This window comes from Carlito syrichta, unplaced genomic scaffold, assembly GCF_000164805.1.
Source record: "Carlito syrichta isolate Samal-C Ts95f unplaced genomic scaffold, Tarsius_syrichta-2.0.1 Scaffold91532, whole genome shotgun sequence".
NCBI classification, from domain to species: Eukaryota; Metazoa; Chordata; class Mammalia; order Primates; family Tarsiidae; genus Carlito; species Carlito syrichta.
Genome location: NW_007035628.1, coordinates 29,498 through 50,418, shown reverse-complemented (window position 1 = coordinate 50,418; position 20,921 = coordinate 29,498). Strand labels below are relative to the sequence as shown.

Sequence of the window (20,921 nt, the reverse complement as noted above, 5' to 3'; positions counted from 1 at the left end):
CGACCACGCGCCGGTCCTGGTGCACCCGGCGCCAGCCAACGGCCACAAAAAGTGGCGGTCCCCGGGCGCACCGCAAGGGACACGGCGGTGGCGCGCGTGCAGGCCCGGGATGAGGATGAAGGCGCCAACGGGGAGCTGGCCTTCGACTTGCAGCAGCAGGAGCCGCGCGAGGCCTTCGCCATCGGCCGCCGCACGGGGGAGATCGTGCTCACCGGCGACCTCTCGCAGGAGCCTCCCGGCCGCGTGTTCAGGGCGCTGCTGGTCATATCCGACGGCGGCCGTCCGCCTCTCACCACCACCGCAACCGTCAGCTTCGTGGTGACAGCAGGCGGCGGGCGCGGGCCGGCTGCGCCTGCCAGTGCCGGAAGCCCCGCGCGCTCCCGCCCGCCTGGCTCTCGGCTCGGTTCGTCGGGGCCGGCGCTGCAATGGGACACGCCGCTGATCGTCATCATCGTGCTGGCCGGGAGCTGCACGCTGCTGCTGGCCGCCATCATCGCCATCGCCACTACCTGCAACCGCCGCAAGAAGGAGGTGCGCAAAGGGGGGGCCCTCCGGGAAGAGCGGCCCGGGGCGGCGGGCGGCGGAGCCTCAGCTCCCGGCTCCCCGGAGGAGGCCGCCCGGGGAGCCGGGCCCAGGCCCAACATGTTCGACGTGCTCACCTTCCCTGGCAGCGGCAAAGCGCCCTTTGGCAGCCCCGCGGCCGACGCGCCCCCGCCCGCGGTCGCCGCGGCCGAAGTGCCGGGCTCAGAGGGCGGCAGCGCCACTGGGGAAAGCGCCTGTCACTTCGAGGGGCAGCAGCGGCTCCGCGGCGCGCACGCCGAGGTGAGGCCTTCCTTCGGCTGGGCGCCCCCGTCCGTGCTCCGCGGACAGGCTGGGGGAAGGGAGACCCGAGGGGTAGGGCGGGCCCGCGCGGAGAGACGCTTAACCTGTGGCACTTGTGTTTTTGTGTCTTGTCCAACCCTCCCTCCCTCCTTTCCCACCCCTGCTGCAGCCCTACGGTGCCTCCCCGGGTTTCGGAAAGGAGCCGGCGCCCCCCGTGGCGGTCTGGAAAGGACACTCATTCAACACCATCTCCGGCCGAGAAGCGGAAAAGTTCAGCGGCAAAGACAGCGGCAAAGGGGACAGTGATTTCAACGATAGTGATTCCGACATCAGCGGGGACGCTCTGAAAAAGGATCTCATCAACCACATGCAGAGTGGTGAGGACTCTTCTTACTCGCCAGATTCAGCATTCTTCCCTTCCCTCCCCTCCCCTTTGCCACGGCTTGCCCCCTCCCAGTCTCGGTTCCCAGCCCCCTCGCTCTTTCTCACTTTTTTCATTCCTGCTGTTCCTGATCCGGGCCTGCTTCTTACACTGAAATTCAAAATGTCAAGTCCAGGCAACCCCACCCGTTGAGTAAAGCACACACCCCCCATCCCGTTAGGCAGCAGCTGGGGTGCTGCTAGCCATCTAAACAGAGAATTCTGCTTATCAATTTTATTTGGCTTCCAGTCAAAGACGCTGGACCAGCTTCATATTAAGGTGGCTGTACAGGAAGCAATGCGCCTTTCAGTTCTGGAGACACAGCATCCATCTTTATATGCACTTTTCCTTTCCAGTCGTCCTGACCCAGGCTGACGTTCTGCAGATGGAGGCTTAACACGTGCGTCATCTTGGGAATAATCATGCTCTTTCCCCTTCCCCTTTGTGTTAGGACTGTGGGCGTGCACTGCTGAGTGCAAGATCCTGGGCCACTCTGACCGCTGCTGGAGCCCATCGTGTGGTGGGCCCAACGCACATCCCTCAACTCAGCCACCAGCCCAGATGTCAACGTTCTGCAAGAGCACGTCTCTGCCTCGGGATCCTCTGCGCAGGGACAATTACTACCAGGCCCAGCTGCCCAAGACAGTGGGGCTGCAGAGCGTCTACGAGAAAGTGCTGCACAGAGACTATGATAGGACAGTCACTCTGCTCTCCCCTCCCCGTCCAGGGAGGCTCCCAGACCTGCAAGAGATCGGGGTACCCCTCTACCAGTCCCCCCCTGGCAGGTACCTGTCCCCAAAGAAGGGAGCCAATGAAAATGTGTAATCCCATGCTGCATGTCTTCATACATATACAGGTCACTCCGAGAAGCCCCTAAGTTATTGACCAGTGTCAGTGTTGTATATATAAATATGCAAGATGTGCCTTAAAATGAAGTTGTTGGAAGCTGTTTCCAATCACATTGGTACTGTTTGGTATTTGCAAACAAAATGTAGTTAATGTAATTTTTATGAAATGTGTGCAGTATTTAATTTTTCTTATCATGCTATTGACTTTCATTTCACTTGCAGCTTGCCATTTTCTTAGTGTTTTTAACCTGTACATTGTGTAATGTAATGTTTGTATATAATGAAATTTTGTTATATTTTTATATAATAAAAGCTAAAGTGGAAGTTATTGCCAAAGGAACTGTCTGTAAGACAAAAAAAAAAAAACATGTTGGAATTACTTACCTTTCACCTGAAACAACCTAGTGTTTGAGAAATTTTGCCTTGCCAAGTATAACTTGTATATCTTGAGTCTGTGGTAGATTTCAAGTTCAATGTTATTTAATTACATTTGGTTTTCTGTAAACCGTGTCACTTATAAGCACAGTAATAAAGGATTTGTCATGTGTTTGAAGAATCTGCTAATTGCTTTTCATGAAGTTGCCATAGTCAGACATTCACAAATAATTTGAATATCAGAATGAAATCTTTCAAGTGCTAATTATTGAGACATTATTGATGTTCATTGCAATATTATACTTGTGGGGCTTCAAGTATTGCAAAATCTCACCAAGCACTAAAAATATTTGTTAATTTTGTCAACTATGTGTATCTCCATATACGTAAGGCACTCTATAAAATTCCTGCTTTCATTTATTCGTTTGACAATTTTTTATTGAGCATTCATCAAAATGTAAAGAAAAGCTACGTTTGAGTTTTTTTTCACTAATTAGACAAACATCTGTAGAACTTTTACTGGCTGCCAGTAACTCCTCTATGAACTGGAGTTTGAGATGAAGAAGATAGTTCCAAGGAGCTCTCAGCTTATTCAGGATGTTAGTATCAAAAAGACACTCAGATTTATGGGATATATGGGCAAAATAACATGACGCTTGGAATTTGCTTTAAAAATTGCTTTCGGAATTAGAGACAAGGGGCTATATGAACCAAAACTGATAAAATACTGCCAAGTGGCAATGCTAGCATGGGTACATGGAAGGTAGGATAATTTCACCAGTCTCTCTTCTCTCTATATACATGCACATAATAGAAAGCTTTTGAAAAACACTTGAGTACTATACCTATGTCTTCTACTCAATACATTTCATTTGAAATTAAAATGACAATAATAATGAGAGTTAACACTTACTGAGCAAGTCTTCATGTGAGCAGAGCTCCTTACCAAGCATTCTGCATGAATTATTCAAACTCCAAACACCCTCCATGAGATGAGAACTACTGTTAACTTCTTTTTTTGTGCAAATAAGGAAGTTAGATAAAAATGTCAAAAAAATCACACAGCCAATAAGTGTCCAGGGGAAGATTCAAACCTAGATTATTCAGGACAAAAAAAAAATTAATTAATTAAATGAAGCAAAAACATTTTTGTTTTTTTTTAACTTGAAAGAAACAAGGAGTTAGGTGAAAAAGTCCCAATGCATTGCCTTTACCGCATGATTATTATTAAGCTTTTTATATTTGTGAAGTGCCTGTGTCCCTTTATTACTAATTATAGAGTGTGAGGCCCTGTAATAAATAGAGGAGTCTTCGAATCTGCCTGTTGAAGTCATAATTGAAACCAGTGGTGGTTCCAAGCTGAACAGCAGGGTGGGTGCACACAAGAGCTTCGCCACCCACAGCCTGTGCAAAGTTCAGCGGTTTCTGCAGGCAACAAGAGCTGCACATGCGCAGACTGCCCAGATCTCACGTTCTGAAAGACATTACAGTTCCAAAGTCATGATGACCAGGCCCCAGGGGAGAGACTCCAGGTAGACTTCCCATTCTAACACTGAAAATTTTATTCTTTAGCCAATTCCATTAAATGCAGAGCAGAAGAATGAATAATTCCATGCTGCAGTCTAAAAGCATCCAATCAGCCAGGTTCGGTGGCTTAGCCTGTAATCCCACGCCTTTGCGAGGCTGAGGTGAGTGGATTGCCTGAGCCCTCAGGTTCGAGACCCGCCTGGGCAGCGAGACCTCATCTCTACAATAAATCGAAAAATCAGCGGGGCGTGGTAGCGCATGCCTGTAATTCCGGCTACTTGGAAGGCTGAGGCGGAAGGATCGCCGGAGCCCAACAGGTCGAGGCTGTGGTGACCGGGAGTGGCCACTGCACTCTAGTCTGGGCGACAGAGTGAGACTCCAACTCAAAAAAAAAAAAAAAACCATCCAATCTCTGAAAGTGGTTGCTCTTTTTGTCCTTCAAAAGTAAAATAATGTTATTGTCATTATTTTATTTTGTACTGTTCAAGCTATTTTATTACTCCAAAAATTTGGGTTTCAAAGTCTGTGACTTCACTGTCATTTTTTTTTTCTTACAGAAATAACATTTTTGCTTGGAACTTTTTTTTAAAATGAAACATACAAATCAGCCCTTAAAATTGTTTAAACAAAGCGGGTTCGAGACCCCCCTGGGCAACCTGGTGAGACCTCATCTCTACAATAAATCAAAAAATTAGCCAGGTGTGGTAGGGTGTGCCTGTAGTTCCAGCTACTTGGAAGGCTGAGGCCGAAGGATCACTGGAGCCCAGCAGGTCGAAGCTGCAGTGGCCGGGAGCGGCCACTGCACTCCAGTCTGGGTGACAGAGTGAGACTCCAACTCAAAAAAAACAAAAAACAAAAAAAATTGTTTAAACAACAAAGTTTAGAGGTAGGGGCTCTTTTAAAGGTCAGCAACAGGAACTCTCAGCAACAGGAGCTGTATTGAGGGAGGTTTTATGTTTTTCTCTAGAAACGTTTACTCTCAAGCATATTTTTTCGAAGAATATATTGTTTCATTAAGTTAAGTTAGATAATATATGCACAGAATACTTAGCACAATCCTTGGCCTAGAGTAAATTCCCACTACATTCTGTCCTACTTCCTCTTTCCTTGCCTTTCTTTGGAGCTAGTCTTGATGGCAACAATTAGCACAGCCCCACCCATTAAGGAAGATGAAATAGGCCCAGGATACCTACTTTCATTTGAAATTAAAACGATGATAATAATAATGAGAGCTAACACTTACTGAGCAAGCCTCACATGAGCAGAGCTCCTTACCAAGCATTCTGCCTAAACTATATCATTTACTCTTCAAACTCCCTCTATGAGATGGGAACTACTGTTAACTCCTTGCAAATAAGGAGACTGAGGCACAAGAAGGTTTGATAAAATGCCAAAAATCAGTTAATCAGTGGCCAAAGAACCTCGGGATGCCTGGCCTTCTTCTGACCCTGTTTTGCTCCCTTCACTTTTTCCACTTTGACTAAGTTCAGAACTTTATGTATAGACAACACACTACAAACAAGTGTGGCTAAAGTGGACATGTCTGGCACTTTCACAAGCCTTGAAGGTCTATGACGACAACACAAATACCTCTCTAGAGGTAGACACCCACAACCCTTGGCCACCTTGGCAGTGAGCACTGGGACCTAGGAATGCCCTTGGGGAAGACACAGGTCACCCTGAGAGAAAAAGCAAAAGCCAGACTTTCCCTATTTGCCATTTTGTCTCTGACCCCATTGACTTGGATGTACTATGCTTCTTCCTATTATAAAATATCCATCAAAGAAACGATTTCAGAAAGTTAAAATATAAGTGGCTTCAACATCTACTGAAAAATGCATTCTGTAATACAGCAAAAACAGAATGCATGTCTCCAAATAAAAGTATAATTGCATGTGGAGAGAAAAAATATATATAAGGATGAGTTCCATGCCATAATTAGCTAAATATCTGACTTATTTCACTTGGCAAATACAAGCTTTTATCATCTAAAAATTCTATTTTAGAAGACAAGCATATTCACTTTATTACTGAGTATCCAGTAAAAGGATAATTGGAATGCTGTAAGTTTTGAAAGCAAACTGAAGCAAAGTAATACAATACCTGCACTGTGCTGTGCAACAACTCAGAAGGGTTTTGAAATGCTGTCTTGGTTCTCAACAGCTATGCAGTATCTCAAAAGAGTGTTTATTATTCCCTTTCTTCCAAGAAAGACACTCTGCGATAGAATTCACCAACGGGTTCAAAGTCAACTAATAAGTGAACAACAGGTAGAGAGACACCAGTCTATTTTAAATGCCATCACTTAAACCACCAGATTAAATGTGCATTTTTAGCAGAAGGGGAGAGTCTTCATTCATTATCAGAGTCAGGATTTGTTCCCACAAAACCTGTTTAAAGAATTTCAAGCATGTCAAATTGACGCCTGCATAGTTTTAATATGGAATTAGGGACATTTCATTTGCCAACCTAGTGTGACACTTGGCTATATCACAGACAACTCTGACTCAGCATGCCCAGATAAGAATCATTTTCCGCCGGGCTTGGTGGCTCAGCCTGTAATCCCAGTGCTTTGGGAAGCTGAGGTGAGTGGATTGCCTGAGCCCATGGGTTCGAGACCTGCCTGGGTAACTTGGCGATACCTCATCTCTACAATAAATCAAAAATTAGCCGGGCGTGGTAGCGCACACCTGTAGTTCCAGCTACTTGGAAGGCTGAGGCAGAAGGATCGCTGGAACCCAGCAGGTCGAGGCTGTGGTGGCCGGGAGTAGCCACTGCACTCCAGTCTGGGTGACAGGGTGAGACTCCAACTCAAAAAAAAAAAAAAAAGAATCATATTCCATTCCCTTTACCAGTATCACCACCAAAACTATCCCTCTGACAATTGTTTTAAACTCAATCAATGGGACTGCTGCAAATTTCTGAGTAAACTCAAAATACAAAAGTCATTTTAAGATTGTGCTCTATTTCATACTCCCAATAACTAATCTATTCAATTAAGATCTATCAAAACATTCTAAATATTGTTTAATTGTTCCTGCACTCCACTATAGTAGATATGCTATCCTGTCCCTGTCCCCTCTGCCGATTTCTGAGTCCACCTCAGCTGCTGTGGACACTTCCGGATGTACTATGACATTGTCCATCTCAAGCTGTGTCTGCTGCTTGAGACTTGCAAAGGGCTTGGGGCTCCACCTGAAGCTTGTTTAGCCTGTGCACAGAGCCTCCTGAGAGTACGAAGGCCTAAAGGAACAACCCTCAACCAGCGAGGGACAGGAGTTAGTGGATAAATACCCTCGTTTTCCCAACCATTGGAGAAACCATTTTGAGCTGTGTTCTCCAGTACCCAAGTGTCCCCAGGGAATGTAGGCCCTGCCCACAGCAGCAGCCACCCAGTAACACCCCCTTTATCAGTTTCCCTACTTCCCCAGATCACTTTCCTCACTCCCTCACTTGTGCCTTCTGGGATTACTTCCCAAATAAACTACCTACAAATAAAGATGCATTTTACCTTTTACGTGAACACTCCATTCCAGTCGCTGCACCAAGCACTATATGGGTATTTTCTCAGCTAATCCTCACAACCTTACCTTAAACCATCTCCAGGTTTAAGCAAGGCTTAGAGAGTAAGGTAGCTTGCTATCAGTCACACAACTAATATTAGAAAGAGCTGGGATTAAAATCAAGATCTGATACAAAGGCATACACTTTATTCAAACTCTCATTGCTTCTTTCCTGGGTTCCAGCACACATTTCCTATCTGCTCTCTCTGACTTCACTACCTGTCTCCTTCACTCCAACCTCCACTGTTGCCCTAAAGGTCTTTTCCTCAACACCTGAGCTTGTCACCCTCATGCTTCACATCACCTTTAGGATAAAGTCCAAAGGCTGTCTGTGGCATCCCAATCCTTCTGTGCTTTGCCCTTGCCTGTCTTCCCAGCCTCAGTCCTGCTGCTGCCTTCCCGACTACCACACACACCCGATGCTTCAGCCAGAAGAACTACTTGTGCTTCCTCTTTCCATTCTGAACTTCTCCCAGAATGACATTCTATGATCTCTCCCTCTCTCCCTACCCACACTCTCTCTTCTCTGGCCCATTCTTCTTATCCTTCAAGATTGTTCAAGAACCACTTCACTAGAGAGGACTCCTGTGCTGTGCCTTCCCAACTCCCTCTCCCAGCCAATAGCCGGCCAGAGAAGGGTGCCCCTCCTCTGTGCTTCTTTAGCATGGACCAAATTGAGGACCATTGTTGCCCCACTTGTCTATCTTCCCTCCTGGTCCAGGAAGTCAAGGACCGTCTGTGTCTTTCATCTCTATATCCCCAGCATCAGGTTCATAATTGGAATTCAATAAAAAGTGCTGGCTGAATGGAATGATTCACCCAGCCAAGCACAAAAGATCATGGTTACACACCACAGCTAAGAGACTGCACCCACTAGCCACCATGGCTCCCCACAGGGCGTCTGAGCTAAATGCACCTCAAATCAGACATAACCAATAGATTCAGCATCTCTTCCACCCACAGCCTATGACTGTGGAGTGCTGGGTGGATGCAGAAGCAGCATCAGACCAGGCAAGTACCCGTTGTCTTAGCTGCTGAAGGTCAAGCCCTCCCCTCTTCAGACAGTGACATGGCATCTCTTTAGACCCAACTCACAGGAGTCCCAGAAGGTGCCACATATCTAGAGATTTGATGTGGTCTAGTCCATTTTGGTACCTAAATCTGCACGGCCCAAATAATCCAGATAATTAACTCTGCACTTTGTTCTATGCAAACACAGCCAAGCCATAAAGTTGATGAAAACAAGTTGTTTTCTTTGTTAAATGTTTGACATTAGTCTCTTATTTTATTTTGTCTTCCTCTCAATTCTAGGAAAGTAGCTGTAGAGGGGCGAGGATTTGATTCTAATGAACGGTACTAGAACAACAAAGAAAAGGCTGGGCTAGTGAGGGGATGGGGTGGAATCTCATTTGTATTCAGCAGCTGACTTTCAGCCATCACTTCACCTCGTTGTGATTCGTTCTGCTTATCAGTCACAAGTTCTTAATCACCATCCTCACTGGGGTCTGGGAATGAACTAATGAAGATCTTAAGTGCCTCCTCGAATGCTAAGGACCAGCCAGCTGAAGAAATCCAATGTCACCACTCTCTCCTCAGTATTCCTCCTTGAGCGTGTGGTGGTACATCTCCCAGATTATGCCTACAAACAAAAGCAAATCAAAATCACAGTCTACATAATTATCTAGATATTTTCACTAGCTATATAGGGCTCTTAAGTATCTTTATAAATCCTTCAATTCCTCAATCTTGAATGATTGTCTTAAGTCAAGTTCCTGAAAAGCAGTCTAAGACAGGGACTCTTGCAAATATCATTTATTGAGGAAGTATTCATAGAAATGGAAAGAAGAAAGCAGGACAGCGTGGGGGGAGGGGCAAATTTCAACAAGTGGTGGTCTTAGTTTCAGCCTGGTCTTGCCTGAAACTCAAGAGCACAAATCAATCCTCCCTGGAGGCAAGAAGCCAGTCTTTTGTACCCCATGCCAGTCACTGGCCTCTCAATGGGGGTGGGGGTAGGGTGCATTGCATTCCTTCCCATGGCAAGGGGGATCCTTGTTTTGCTAATGGCAAATATCTCAAGAAGAGAGCCACCATGAACCTTGTGCAGCCAGTGCTCATAGTAGCTGGGAAGGAGTACGTAAGTACACAGGATCCATGGGTGCGCATGGGTATGGTACAAACAGATCCACTCTATCAGCAGTTCTCAACACCCAGTCACCCGGAGAAATGTTTGTTTATTTGTTTGTTTGTCTGCTTGCTTGTTTGTTTTTGAGTCAGGGTCTCACTCTGACACCCAGACTAGAATGCAGTGGTGCATTCAAGGCTTACTGCAACCTCGACCTGGACTCAGGCAATCCTTATACCTCAGCCTCCCAAGTAGCTCAGACTACAGTTGCACACCTCCACCCCTGGCTAATTTTTTTTTTTTTTTTTTGTAGAGACGAGGTCTCACTATTGTCCAGGCTGGTCTTGAACTCTTGGGCTCAAGCAATCCTCCAGTTTTGGCCTCCTAAAGTGCTAGGATTATAGGTATAAGCAGTCATCACACCTGGCTTGGAGGGACTGTTAAGCACAAACTGCACCAGGCACAGTGGCTCATGCCTGTAGTCCCAGTTACTCGGGAGGCTGAGGGGGGAGGATCACTTGAGCCCAGGAGTCTGAGACCAGCCTAGGAACACAGAGAGACTCCATCTCTAAACATATAGATCGCTAAGCCCCAACCCAAGTGTTTCCAATACAATAGGTGTAGGGTGGTGTTCTATAGGCTCTAGATTCATATTTCTAACAGCTTATCAGGTGATGCCAATATTGAGGGTCACTTCATTGTGGAGATTATACGTGTTGGGCCAAGACACCTTCTGAATTGCTTCAATTTGGTCAGTTTTTACTCAGAAGTCTTTCAGCTATAGGATATAATCCCCAATTAAAATCTCTAGAATGTTTGATGCTATGCTTGTCACAAATCCAAAGAACAGGCTTAAAACTCCTGTGTAGAGAGAAGGTTAAATTTTGAGTGTGAGGTTAGAGTTTAAAAGGACGGGCCTATCAGGGCCCTCCAGGGGGCGCAGGCTACGGATCCACCACAGACTGCGAAGCTTAAAGGACGGGCCTTTGTCTCATCCACCAAGGCATCACCAACACCACGTCTCTGCCTCCACTCTCCTCTCCCTTCTCTCTAGCCCTTACCACAGCACTCAGGCAAGAGGTATAGGAGGAGGAGGAGTCTAGTGACAAGCAGTTCCTGCTGCTCACAGCCGCCCCTTCTTGAGCACCACACACAGCTCTAAATGTTACATTTTATTGGGGATGCAGAGCAACTGGGGCATGTCCCAAGAGGAAGGATTAGGAGATGAGGGGACTCAATGCAACGTTTCATGTGGGAGATTTGATACATAATCTATAATGATGCAAGATACTCAAGGCCAAGACGGGCTACCTGTTGAGGCAGTAATTCTCCGCTGCAGGAAACTTTCAAGCAAAGGCTCTACAATCTGTTGATGGAATGAGGGGGAAAAGGAAGGAATCTGGATTGGGATTGGATCGGGCAGCCTCTAAGTTTCCTCCCAACCCTGTTAGTTGATGACTGTGATGGTTAATTTCAGGTGTCAACTTGGCTGAGCTAAGGAATGCCCAGATAGCTGGCAAAACATTATTTCTGGGAGTGTCTGTGAGGGTGTTTCCAGAAGAGATTAGTACTTGAATTAGTAGACTGAGTAAAGAAATTCTGCCCTCACCAATGTGGCAAAGTATCATCCAATTTGTTCAGGGCCTCAATAGAACAAAAAGTAGGGGGAAAGCAAGTTTTCTCTCTCTTCCTGAGCTGGGACATCCACCTTCTCCTGCCCTCAAACACAGGAGATCCTGGTTCTTACACTAGTAGACACCTCTCCTACCACCACCCCGTTCTCAGGCCTTGGGCCTTGGATTGACTCACACCACCAGTCTTCCTGGTTCTCTAACTTGCAGATGGCATGTTGTGGAACTTTGTAGCCTCCATAATCACGTGAGCCAATTCCCATAATAAATCTCCTCTCTGTCTAGGTGTAGTCTGTCGGTTCTATTCTTTCGGAGAACACACACTAACAAAATGATTCTATGCAACTTCCTGGTGTGCCCTTTCTTGCATTCTCTATATGGTCTTAGGATCCTGTCCTGTCTTACCTGATGCTCAAATGGTACGAAGTTTAGCACTCTGGTTCTTATTCCAGTTGGCTTATAAGAGCCCCTAAATTCTTTCCAACTTTCTAAAAAGAGCCAAAATAATTCTTTCTTCTCTGGTTGGATGCTTTGTTCATTGGGAGACTAAGTCTGTTATTGTCTCCCTTTATGGTATGAAGTTCAACTCTTGCCCCCATGAAATTCCCTTTGATATAAGATATTTCCAGGTAACTTTCAGTCACATCTAAAACATGCTGCTCACAACAGCCCTCTGAGAGCAGATGAGTTTCCCATCACGCAGAGAGGGAAACTGAGGTTAAGAGATGACCAGAAGCAGGTAGCTTCCCAAACCTTTCCTTAGTTTTTCCACTTCACCTCTCTTTAATGCTTATTAAATGGGGACATTTATTCAGCATAAGTCTCTGGACTTATGTTCATTGTAAATCACTTAAGAATTGAGTTGCTGGGGCTGTGTTTTGGCTGACCTTCCACATTCACTCATCCCAGACCCACGTTCTAGAATACACAGGCGCTGTGATTCATTTCTACTCTTCAGCTTCACTAATCAGAGAAGTCCATTGCTCTTGCCATGCACTGAGTGATATAGTGGAAATTTCTAGGCTGAGGGCATTAGATTCAGATGCAGCTAAAAAAAAAATGTCAGGCGATCTGATTTACTGTAGCTATGGAAATATGAAAAAAAGAAACTACAACTAAGTTGTTTGTGCTCTCTCTTACTCCTGAATCCATGGACATAGACAATTGTCATTTGCATGCCCACAGCATCAGTGTAGGGATTGCTAGGCTCAAGTAACTCCAGCCAGACAAAAAGAAATATGCAGGCCCAGACAGTGCATGAAAAACCAATTTATAAGGATTTCAAACCTCCATGAAATGTAACTAGATCCAGAAAACAATTTCCAGAACTCCTCTCAGAAAGAGTTCTGCTTGTGGCTGGCACATTGGGACGAGGGGCCGGGTGGTGGGGGTGAGAAAGGAGGGAGGTTGGCTGCTAAGCTGTTTTCTAGGGGGTATCTCTCCATTAATTGTGTTGCTTTTGTGTGCTGAGTGGGCAAACAGGTTTGGGAAAAGCTGAACTGCTGGGAGGAGGAGAGGGTGATTATCCTCCTTCCCCTTTCCTCAAACAGCACCCTGCCATTCTTCAAAATAAATGTGAAATGAATATTTAAAGGATATAGGTTTAGGGGACTTATATCTTACTCATAATGTTTTATTTCTTTTATTTAAATAGATCTACAATGAATATGACAAAACATTAACATTTGTCAACTTGGTCGATGGAGCACACAAGTGTTTATTTTTCAACTACAAAATAGTACTGCTTTGAAAGATCACTCCATGTGTGGGCTTACCCAGGGCCCCCATGGGTCCTTATTCCATAATATTAACACTGTCCCCATCCTCTCCCACTTCTTACCTCATCTGAGTGCTGCTCTGGGCAGAATAAATACCAACATATGAGTGGCAACCATAATCACAGGCTGAAGATACAAGCATATGGATATCCTGGTCAGAGAGAAGAATATGAGAACCTGGGATGCAGGGGTGGTACCTCTGGAAGTGCACCTCCCTTCCAGGGACCACCTCAGAGTCAGCGCTATCACTCCCATTCAACTGATGTGAAGAGGATACAGAGTGGAGAGAATAGCCCTTAAGGGCAGTATTTATGCTACCATGGGCTTAGAGCTAGGCCAGCATCTTTGGGAGCTCTGAGAGAGCTTTGACAACATAGGATGAATCATCGTCTCTGGTACTGCATGTAGGCACTTCTTTATGGTGTGACATAGTCCATACCCAGTCTAATATGGCCACGGCCCTTTGAGCAGACATGCTGCTCTCTTTCCGTATTCAAACATCTAAGGAAGAGACAGAAAAGGGGAATCCAAATTGTGACCCTTTGGTAGCTCAAAGAGGGAACTAGTTCTCCATCTATTAGGTCTGGACATAAATGATTCTGGATGGGCTTGTGATAACTCCGAGAAGGCAGAAGCAATGGTTTTCAATGTATGGTCATTGAACCCTTGAGGCTCCTTTAGAATCTTTTGGAAGGTCTACATGGGCAAAAAAGTTTTCATAATAATATTAAGGTGTTATTTGCTTTTTTCACTAGGTTGACATTCACTTTGATGATGCAAAATAAATAGTTGGGGAAACTACTGATGCCTAAGCACCATCCAAGGTAAGAGCACCAAGCTACCAATCATAGTATTCTTTACACTTGCAGAAAAAGTACCCTTTAGAAGCTTGATGAAGCAGTCATAAGTGTTATTTTTATTAAATCTCAATCATTGAGTACATCTTTTCAACACTTTGTGTGACAAAATTGAAAGTATGCATAGAACACTTTGCTACATTCAGAATTACAATGGTTGTCTGAAGTAAAAGCACTAGCACGATTGCTAAGGATGCAAGCTGAGCTCGCTGCCTTGTCATGGAACACCATTTTATTATAACCAGAAAGAATGGCTGGCAGACCAACTATAGTAATTTGGACTTGGGTATTTTACAGACATTGTCTTGAAAATGACCAAAGAAAGTCAGTCCGTTTGACTGACTTATTCTCAATAAGCAATTGAGAATGCTTATTTCAATAATAAATTTTGAAGAGAATACATTTCAAGAGAAAATTAGAATTCTGGAAAACCTGTGAGCTTGTCAGCTATCCAACACTTAAAGACTTTTTAAATGAGATTGGTGGTGATATTAACAAATGTGAATGTTTACAAATTCCATCTTCATAACTCAGTGAATCACTATTTTCCAAGTGGCCAAGTGACAAAGTCATGAATGGATAAACAATCTGTTCAAAGTGCAAGAAATATCAATGTGACCAAGGATGAAAAGTTCACTGATATGGTTTCAGATTCCATGTTGCCACTAACCAATAAGAAACTACAACTTGTAGAGGTTTGGTATAGAGGACCACAAAGAGAACCACAATTATTTGAAAAGCAAGTAAAATATTCTTCCCTTTCCCAACTGCATGTGTGTGTAATACTGGATTTTTTTCATATACTCAGACCAAAACAACAGCTTGAATACAGGAGCAATTATGAAAATCCAATTATCTTCTATTCAGCCAGGCATCAAATACATTTGCAAAAACAAAACAATGCCTCTTTCTCATAAAATTTTTGTTATAAAAATATTGTTATTTTTCACAATAACTATGTTATTTTGTTAATATGTATCTGGTTTATTATTGTTTATTTTTAACTTTGCTATTTTTTTCAATTTCATAGTCTTAATTTTTAATACTATAGATATATAGATATAACCTTCATAAACAAACATTCTTTGGGTTTCTCAGTTTTTAAGAGTGTTAAAGACCAAACAATTTGAGAACCCCTGAATTAAAGCATTATGTGAAGACTGAATTATTACATATTAAGGGCCTGATTTATAAAAAATACTTATTAATAACCAGTACATATTTACTATGTATATGTACTATTGTAAGTGTTCATTTAACCCTCACAGCACCTCTGTGAGATAATTATAGTTATTATCTTTTTAAAGATGAGAAAAGCGAGTTCGAGACCCGCCTGGGCAACTTGGTGAGACCTCATCTCTACAATAAATCAAAAAATCAGCCGGGCGTGGTAGCGCGTGCCTGTAGTTCCAGCTACTTGGAAGGCTGAGGCAGAAGGATCACTGGAGCCTGGCAGGTCGAGGCTGCGGTGGCCGGGAGTGGCCACTGCACTCCAGTTTGGGCGACAGAGTGAGACTCCAACTCAAAAAAAAAAAAAAAAAAAGATGAGAAAAATGAGGCACCGAGAGGTTAAGTAAGCTGGTCAAGGTTAAACAGCTAGTAAATGGCAGAGCTGGGATTTAGTCCCAGGTAGTTTGGCTACAGAGTGTGGGTTCCCAATCCTTATATCATACTGTCAGTTCTTGTTGATGTTGATGTTAGTAACGGTTGGTAATTGTTATAAACTAGAGTCTATAATTCCAAGTTATTTGCTGTATTTATTTTACCCTTGCTATCCTAAGTCTTTTTATAAGGTCTTATTTAATATTCCAAATTAGTTTCAAATGTGTCATGAGATACTAAAGGACAAGAATAAAGGGATGGTATTAATAGAGAAGGCAGTATCACCTCCCCATTTTGTGGTAGAAGCAGGAGAAATTCACAAAGACCTCAGAAGGATCAGAGTCTAAGAGCCCACTGTCCTTCCTCATACAGAGACATCCCCTCTGGAGTCAGTTTTGGAGGATTCATAGTACACTCGTTAAGTAAGATGGCATTTTCCCTCCCTATGTGTGGACCCTAGACCTCAAAAAATGACAATCTAATTGAAGGGGATAAAGCAAACATATGACATAATAGTTAGAACAGATGACAGTAGCTAATTAAGTGCTAAATTAATATAAAACCAGATTGGACTTTTAAAAAAATTTCTCTTAGATGATTCAGAAAATACTTTGGGGCCCACAGTGCCTCTGGGTCGTAATTAAGAGTGATAATTATTATTGTACTCCTGATGTCACAGAATTCTGAGTTAAATTATTTCACATCTCAATTTGGCAACCTTTTTTCCTCCACTGGTAATCCTGGATTTGATTCTCCATTCTCTCCCACCCACGTGGAGTGCTTTTTTCAGAATAAGCTTTGCTGTGCTGTCATCAGCTACCAGCCCTGGACTAAGGGATGCTTTTCCTGTGCATCATTGGGAAATTGATGAGGACCTGTGTTACACTCCACAGAGCTCTTTTTATAGGTGATGCCTGTCAGATACTGGTAACCAACAATGACTGGACTTCTCTGAGCTACTAGTCTGTTTCTCTTTTATTCACATCATGGATTTTGTATCTGACCAGATTTCCTTTCTGTTTTGATGTACAGATGTTTACAGTCAAGTTAGTGGCTAACCTGTTGCAGCTGATCTTTTTGGTACGTTTCTGTTTTGACCTTACTCTCAGTTCATTTTTAAGTTATACTTTTTCTTCTCACATTCCTGGTTGTATTTTTACTAGCTTATATTTTAGTTATCCTTGAAAACCAAACAAAATCCTTGCTAGAATAAGATGAGTTATAGCAGAACTGTTCTGTTCTGCTCCCAATATGGCCTGGAGCAAGTCCTTCAAATCTGTGGGCTTCTCAACTGTAAAATGTTCACCTTAGGGTTCTTTTTAGCTCTAACTTTTTATAATTCTTAGTATCAGGTAATGAAGAATGACAGCTAACAAGATGTTTTAGGGCAAGGCTTACACACTGAAATGTGTACTAAAGATGTACAGTATTTGCTCAGGTCCTTCTTAGATATTACCAATCAATAGATATCTGGAAACAGGTGCAAAGAGTAGAAGGTGGAAACATTGCTTCCACAATACTTCCCTCTGGCCCTTATCTCAGCCAAAAACATTTTCACAATGCCTTGTTGAGGACCTGCATTGTTCAAGGCAGATGCTAGGAGCAGAGATGGCAAATAAAATATCTGAGATCTGGTTCCTGCTCTTGAAAAGCTTAGCAAGTAAGGGAGACAAACTCTTAGGAAGAGAACGCAAGGGAGGGAGGGGTGAGAAAGGGGAGAAATGCTCAGTGAGGATTGAGATTAAAAGGGCCAAACTCCTTAGCTCCTCACGCACTGAACACAGTCAGTCCTGATGAGAGGGGAAGAAGAGGGGAGGCTGTGAGCCAGGGAGCCCCAAGCAGCCGCAGAAGAGGAGCCGAGACCCGAGGGGAAGGAGGCGGCTCACCCTGCTGCCGGTGCCAGGGCTCTGCTCATGTTCATCCATAATAATAAGAACTTCACACGTGAGTTAACTTGTCTTTTCAGGCTCTGCCAAGTTTATGTTCCAGATGGCACTTGCTCCCACATCTGATTTACTGTAGGGCAGACCAGCTGCGCCTCTGCCCAGGGCAGGCCCACATCTGGCAGCCAGTTGGTAAAATTCTCTCCATATGACGCCTGTGCCCTCATATCATATTCCCCAGAGCAATTCTCTTTCTGTCAAGATTTTTTTTTATGGTTTTCTCTTCTCGGCTTATTTCTGGGACTACTGTTGAATATCTGTCAGCAAAGGCTCTGCTTAAGCACCTTTATGTCAGAGAAAGGCTTTTACTGTGAAATGTAAATAATGCTACTACCATATTCTGTAGTAAAAATATTCAGGATAAAGTAAAGAGGCAGAAAAGAGCGGCTGCATATCCAAGAGTCATTTCCTGTGTTTGTAAGACTGATAAGACCCCAGCCCCAGCCCCAAAGGACATGAAATGATTGCTCCAAGTTGATTCCATCTCCTTTCTAGGAACTGACTTGGGGATATGAGGGATGCAGGACTGGCCAATGACACATAAGTGAAAGACTACTGGGGGAAAATAATTTTGCTCTGTTAAAAAAAAAAAAAAGAAGGAGAGAGGTAATCCAAGAGAAATAAAAATGCACATACACACAAAGACTTGTCCCTGGGTGTTCACAGCAGCTTTACTTCCAATAGCCCCATACTAGAAACAACACAAATGTCCACCAGCAGGTGAATGGAGAAACAAATAGTGGTATACAGTAGGTCCTCTACATACAAACGAATTCCATTCTGAGAGCACATTCATAAGTTCCATTTGTTCATGAGCTCATAACAAAATTAACCCAACTAACACAATTGGCTATACAGTAATGCGCTGTAATAGGCATTTTCACACAAATAATACCTAAAAAACAAACACAAAAAACCAAAGAAATAAAGAAAAAAACTGTAATCTTACAGTACAGTACCTTGCACACATGTAACAATGTATGACAGACACGTGAACTAACTTACATGATTGCACATGTGAATGCACACATTTTTTAAAGTTTGCAACTTGAAGGTTCATATGTAGGGGACTTACTTTATTCAAACAATAAAATACTACTCAGCAACAGAAGGAATGAACTACCAGTACATGCAATAGCAGAGACGAATCTCAAAATTATTACACAGCACCAGAGTCCATCCATCTTGTTCCATTTCTATGAAGCTCTAGAGAAGATCAATTTAATCTATACTGATAGGCAGCAGATCATTAGTTTGCTGGGGGTTGATGGGAAAGCTGACTGAGAAAGCGCTCAAGAGAACTTTTGGGGGTAATGAAAATACTCTGTATCTTGATTATAGTGATGATTATACACATGTGTATACATTTGTCAAAACTTATCTAACCAAATGCTCAAAATAGGTGCATTTTATTCTATGAAATTGTATCTCAATAAACTTGAAATTAAACAAAACAAGTAATGAAAAAGGCTGTACTTTTTTCCTGCATGAACACTTGTGCAGAGATGTATGCTTGCAGAGGAACTGACGCAACCATCTTGCAATAACAAGATAATAAACCTGCAATACCAAACTACACTCTGAGGCACCTGGAATGCCACAGTGAACTGACAGAAGCATTGGGTAAATTTTCTTTTCTTTCTTTTTTTTTGAGTTGGAGTCTTACTCTATCGCCCAGACTGGAGTGCAGCGGCATGCTCCCGGCCACTACAGCCTCGACCTGCTGGGCTCCGGTGATCCTTCCGCCTCAGCCTTCCAAGTAGCTAGAACTACAGGCGCGTGCTACCATGACCAGCTAATTTTTTTATTGTAGAGATGAGGTCTCGCCAAGTTGCGCAGGTCGGTCTCAAACCCTCGGGCTCAGGCAATTCACTCACCTCGGCCTCCCAAAGGGCAGGATTACAGGCTGAGCCACCAAGCCCGGTTCACAGGGTAAATGTTCAAGGGGAAGATTTTAAAAACAGTGATACTCAACATCTGTCAAGTATGAAAGCTACTAGATCCAGATAGTTCATACTTTCAACATTAGATTGCTCTACATTCCCTTTGATGACATCATACCTTTATGAAGCTGAGTTCTCAGTAGTTGTGATATTTTTTTAAAGTATTTTGTGGCCAGACTCGGTGACTCAGCCTGTAATATACCAGCACTTTGGGATGCTGAGGCGAGTGGATTGCCTGAGCCCATGGTTTCAAGACCAGCCCAGACAACTTGGTGAGACCTTGTCTCTAAATAAAGCAAAAATTAGCCGGGCATGATAGTGTGCACCTGTAGTTCCAGCTACTTGGAAGGCTAAAGTGGAAGGATCACCGGAGCCCAGCAGGCCAACCCTGGGGTGACCGTGAGTGTGCCACTGCACTCCAGCCTGGGTGACGGAGTGAGACTCCAACTCAAAAAAAAAAAAAAAAAAAAGTATTGTGTAATGGAATATTATGCAGCCACAAAGAAGGACAAGCATATGGACTTTCACAGCAACTTGGATGGAATTAGAGTCTATCATACTCAGTGATCTGTCACAGAAACAAAGAACCATATGCTCTCACTCATAAACAGACCTTGAACAATTATCTTAATACTATCAGAAAGGAATTGGCAGTAGTGGGAAACTGCCGGGGGTGGGGGGTGGGATTGTCACTTGAGGGAAACTGCCAGGGGAGGGAGGGGCACACTTCATCAACAAGGGTACCTGCATAATGAACATTTGTATACCTAACCCTGAATTGGACCCCACAACTTTAAAATAAAAGGGAAAAAAATAGAAGAAACAAGAGAGAAGTTGTGCAATCCTCCTCAGGAGCATGAATCCCATTAGTAAGTAACTGCAGCTATTTACCAATAAAATGAAAATGCTTTTTTCTTTCAATTTATGAGTATTTTTTCAAATGGTTAAATTATTAGAACATAAATGCTTATTAAATTGTTTGGACCTAATTGCCCGACAAACAGAAATGTCAGGTATTTCTTTTGTCCTAATGGCACCATAAAAAAGATCACTGAGACACTATGTGTACCACAAACTAAGGAAGTTTGAGAACCTCTGCAATAAACCTAACAGCAAGAAGCCAACACGCTTAATGGGTACAAACATATGGTTAGATAGAAGGAATAAGTTCTAGCCTTTGATAGCAGAGTGGGCGCTATATTTAACAAAAGTATATGTTTCAAAATAACTGAAGACAGGACCTGAAATGTTTCCAACACACATATGACAAATACTCGAGGTGACTGGCACCCAAATACCCTAACTTATTCATTATACAGTCTATGCATATAACAATATATCCCATGTACCTCATAAATATGTACAAGTATTTGTATCAATAAAGAATTTTTTTAAGCCAATATGCTAAGGAATGACCAAGCCGAGAGAGAAAAAGAGCTGGAGACTTTGGGAATATCATTGCCTTCCATGTGCACACACTCTGGAACAC

The 20,921-nt window shown here is 43.5% G+C and overlaps 1 protein-coding gene across 1 annotated transcript in view; it reads left to right on the top strand.

Moving 5' to 3' along the window:
* PCDH8 (protocadherin 8) overlaps nucleotides 1-2,644 on the top strand; it is a 4,340-nt gene extending 1,696 nt beyond the window's left edge. The window contains 4 exon segments of the mRNA XM_008059231.2: nucleotides 3-44; nucleotides 47-822; nucleotides 992-1,199; nucleotides 1,695-2,644. Coding sequence (XP_008057422.1) covers nucleotides 3-44; nucleotides 47-822; nucleotides 992-1,199; nucleotides 1,695-2,068 — 1,400 coding nt within the window. The 3' untranslated portion in view covers nucleotides 2,069-2,644.
* Nucleotides 2,645-20,921: the final 18,277 nt, after the last annotated feature.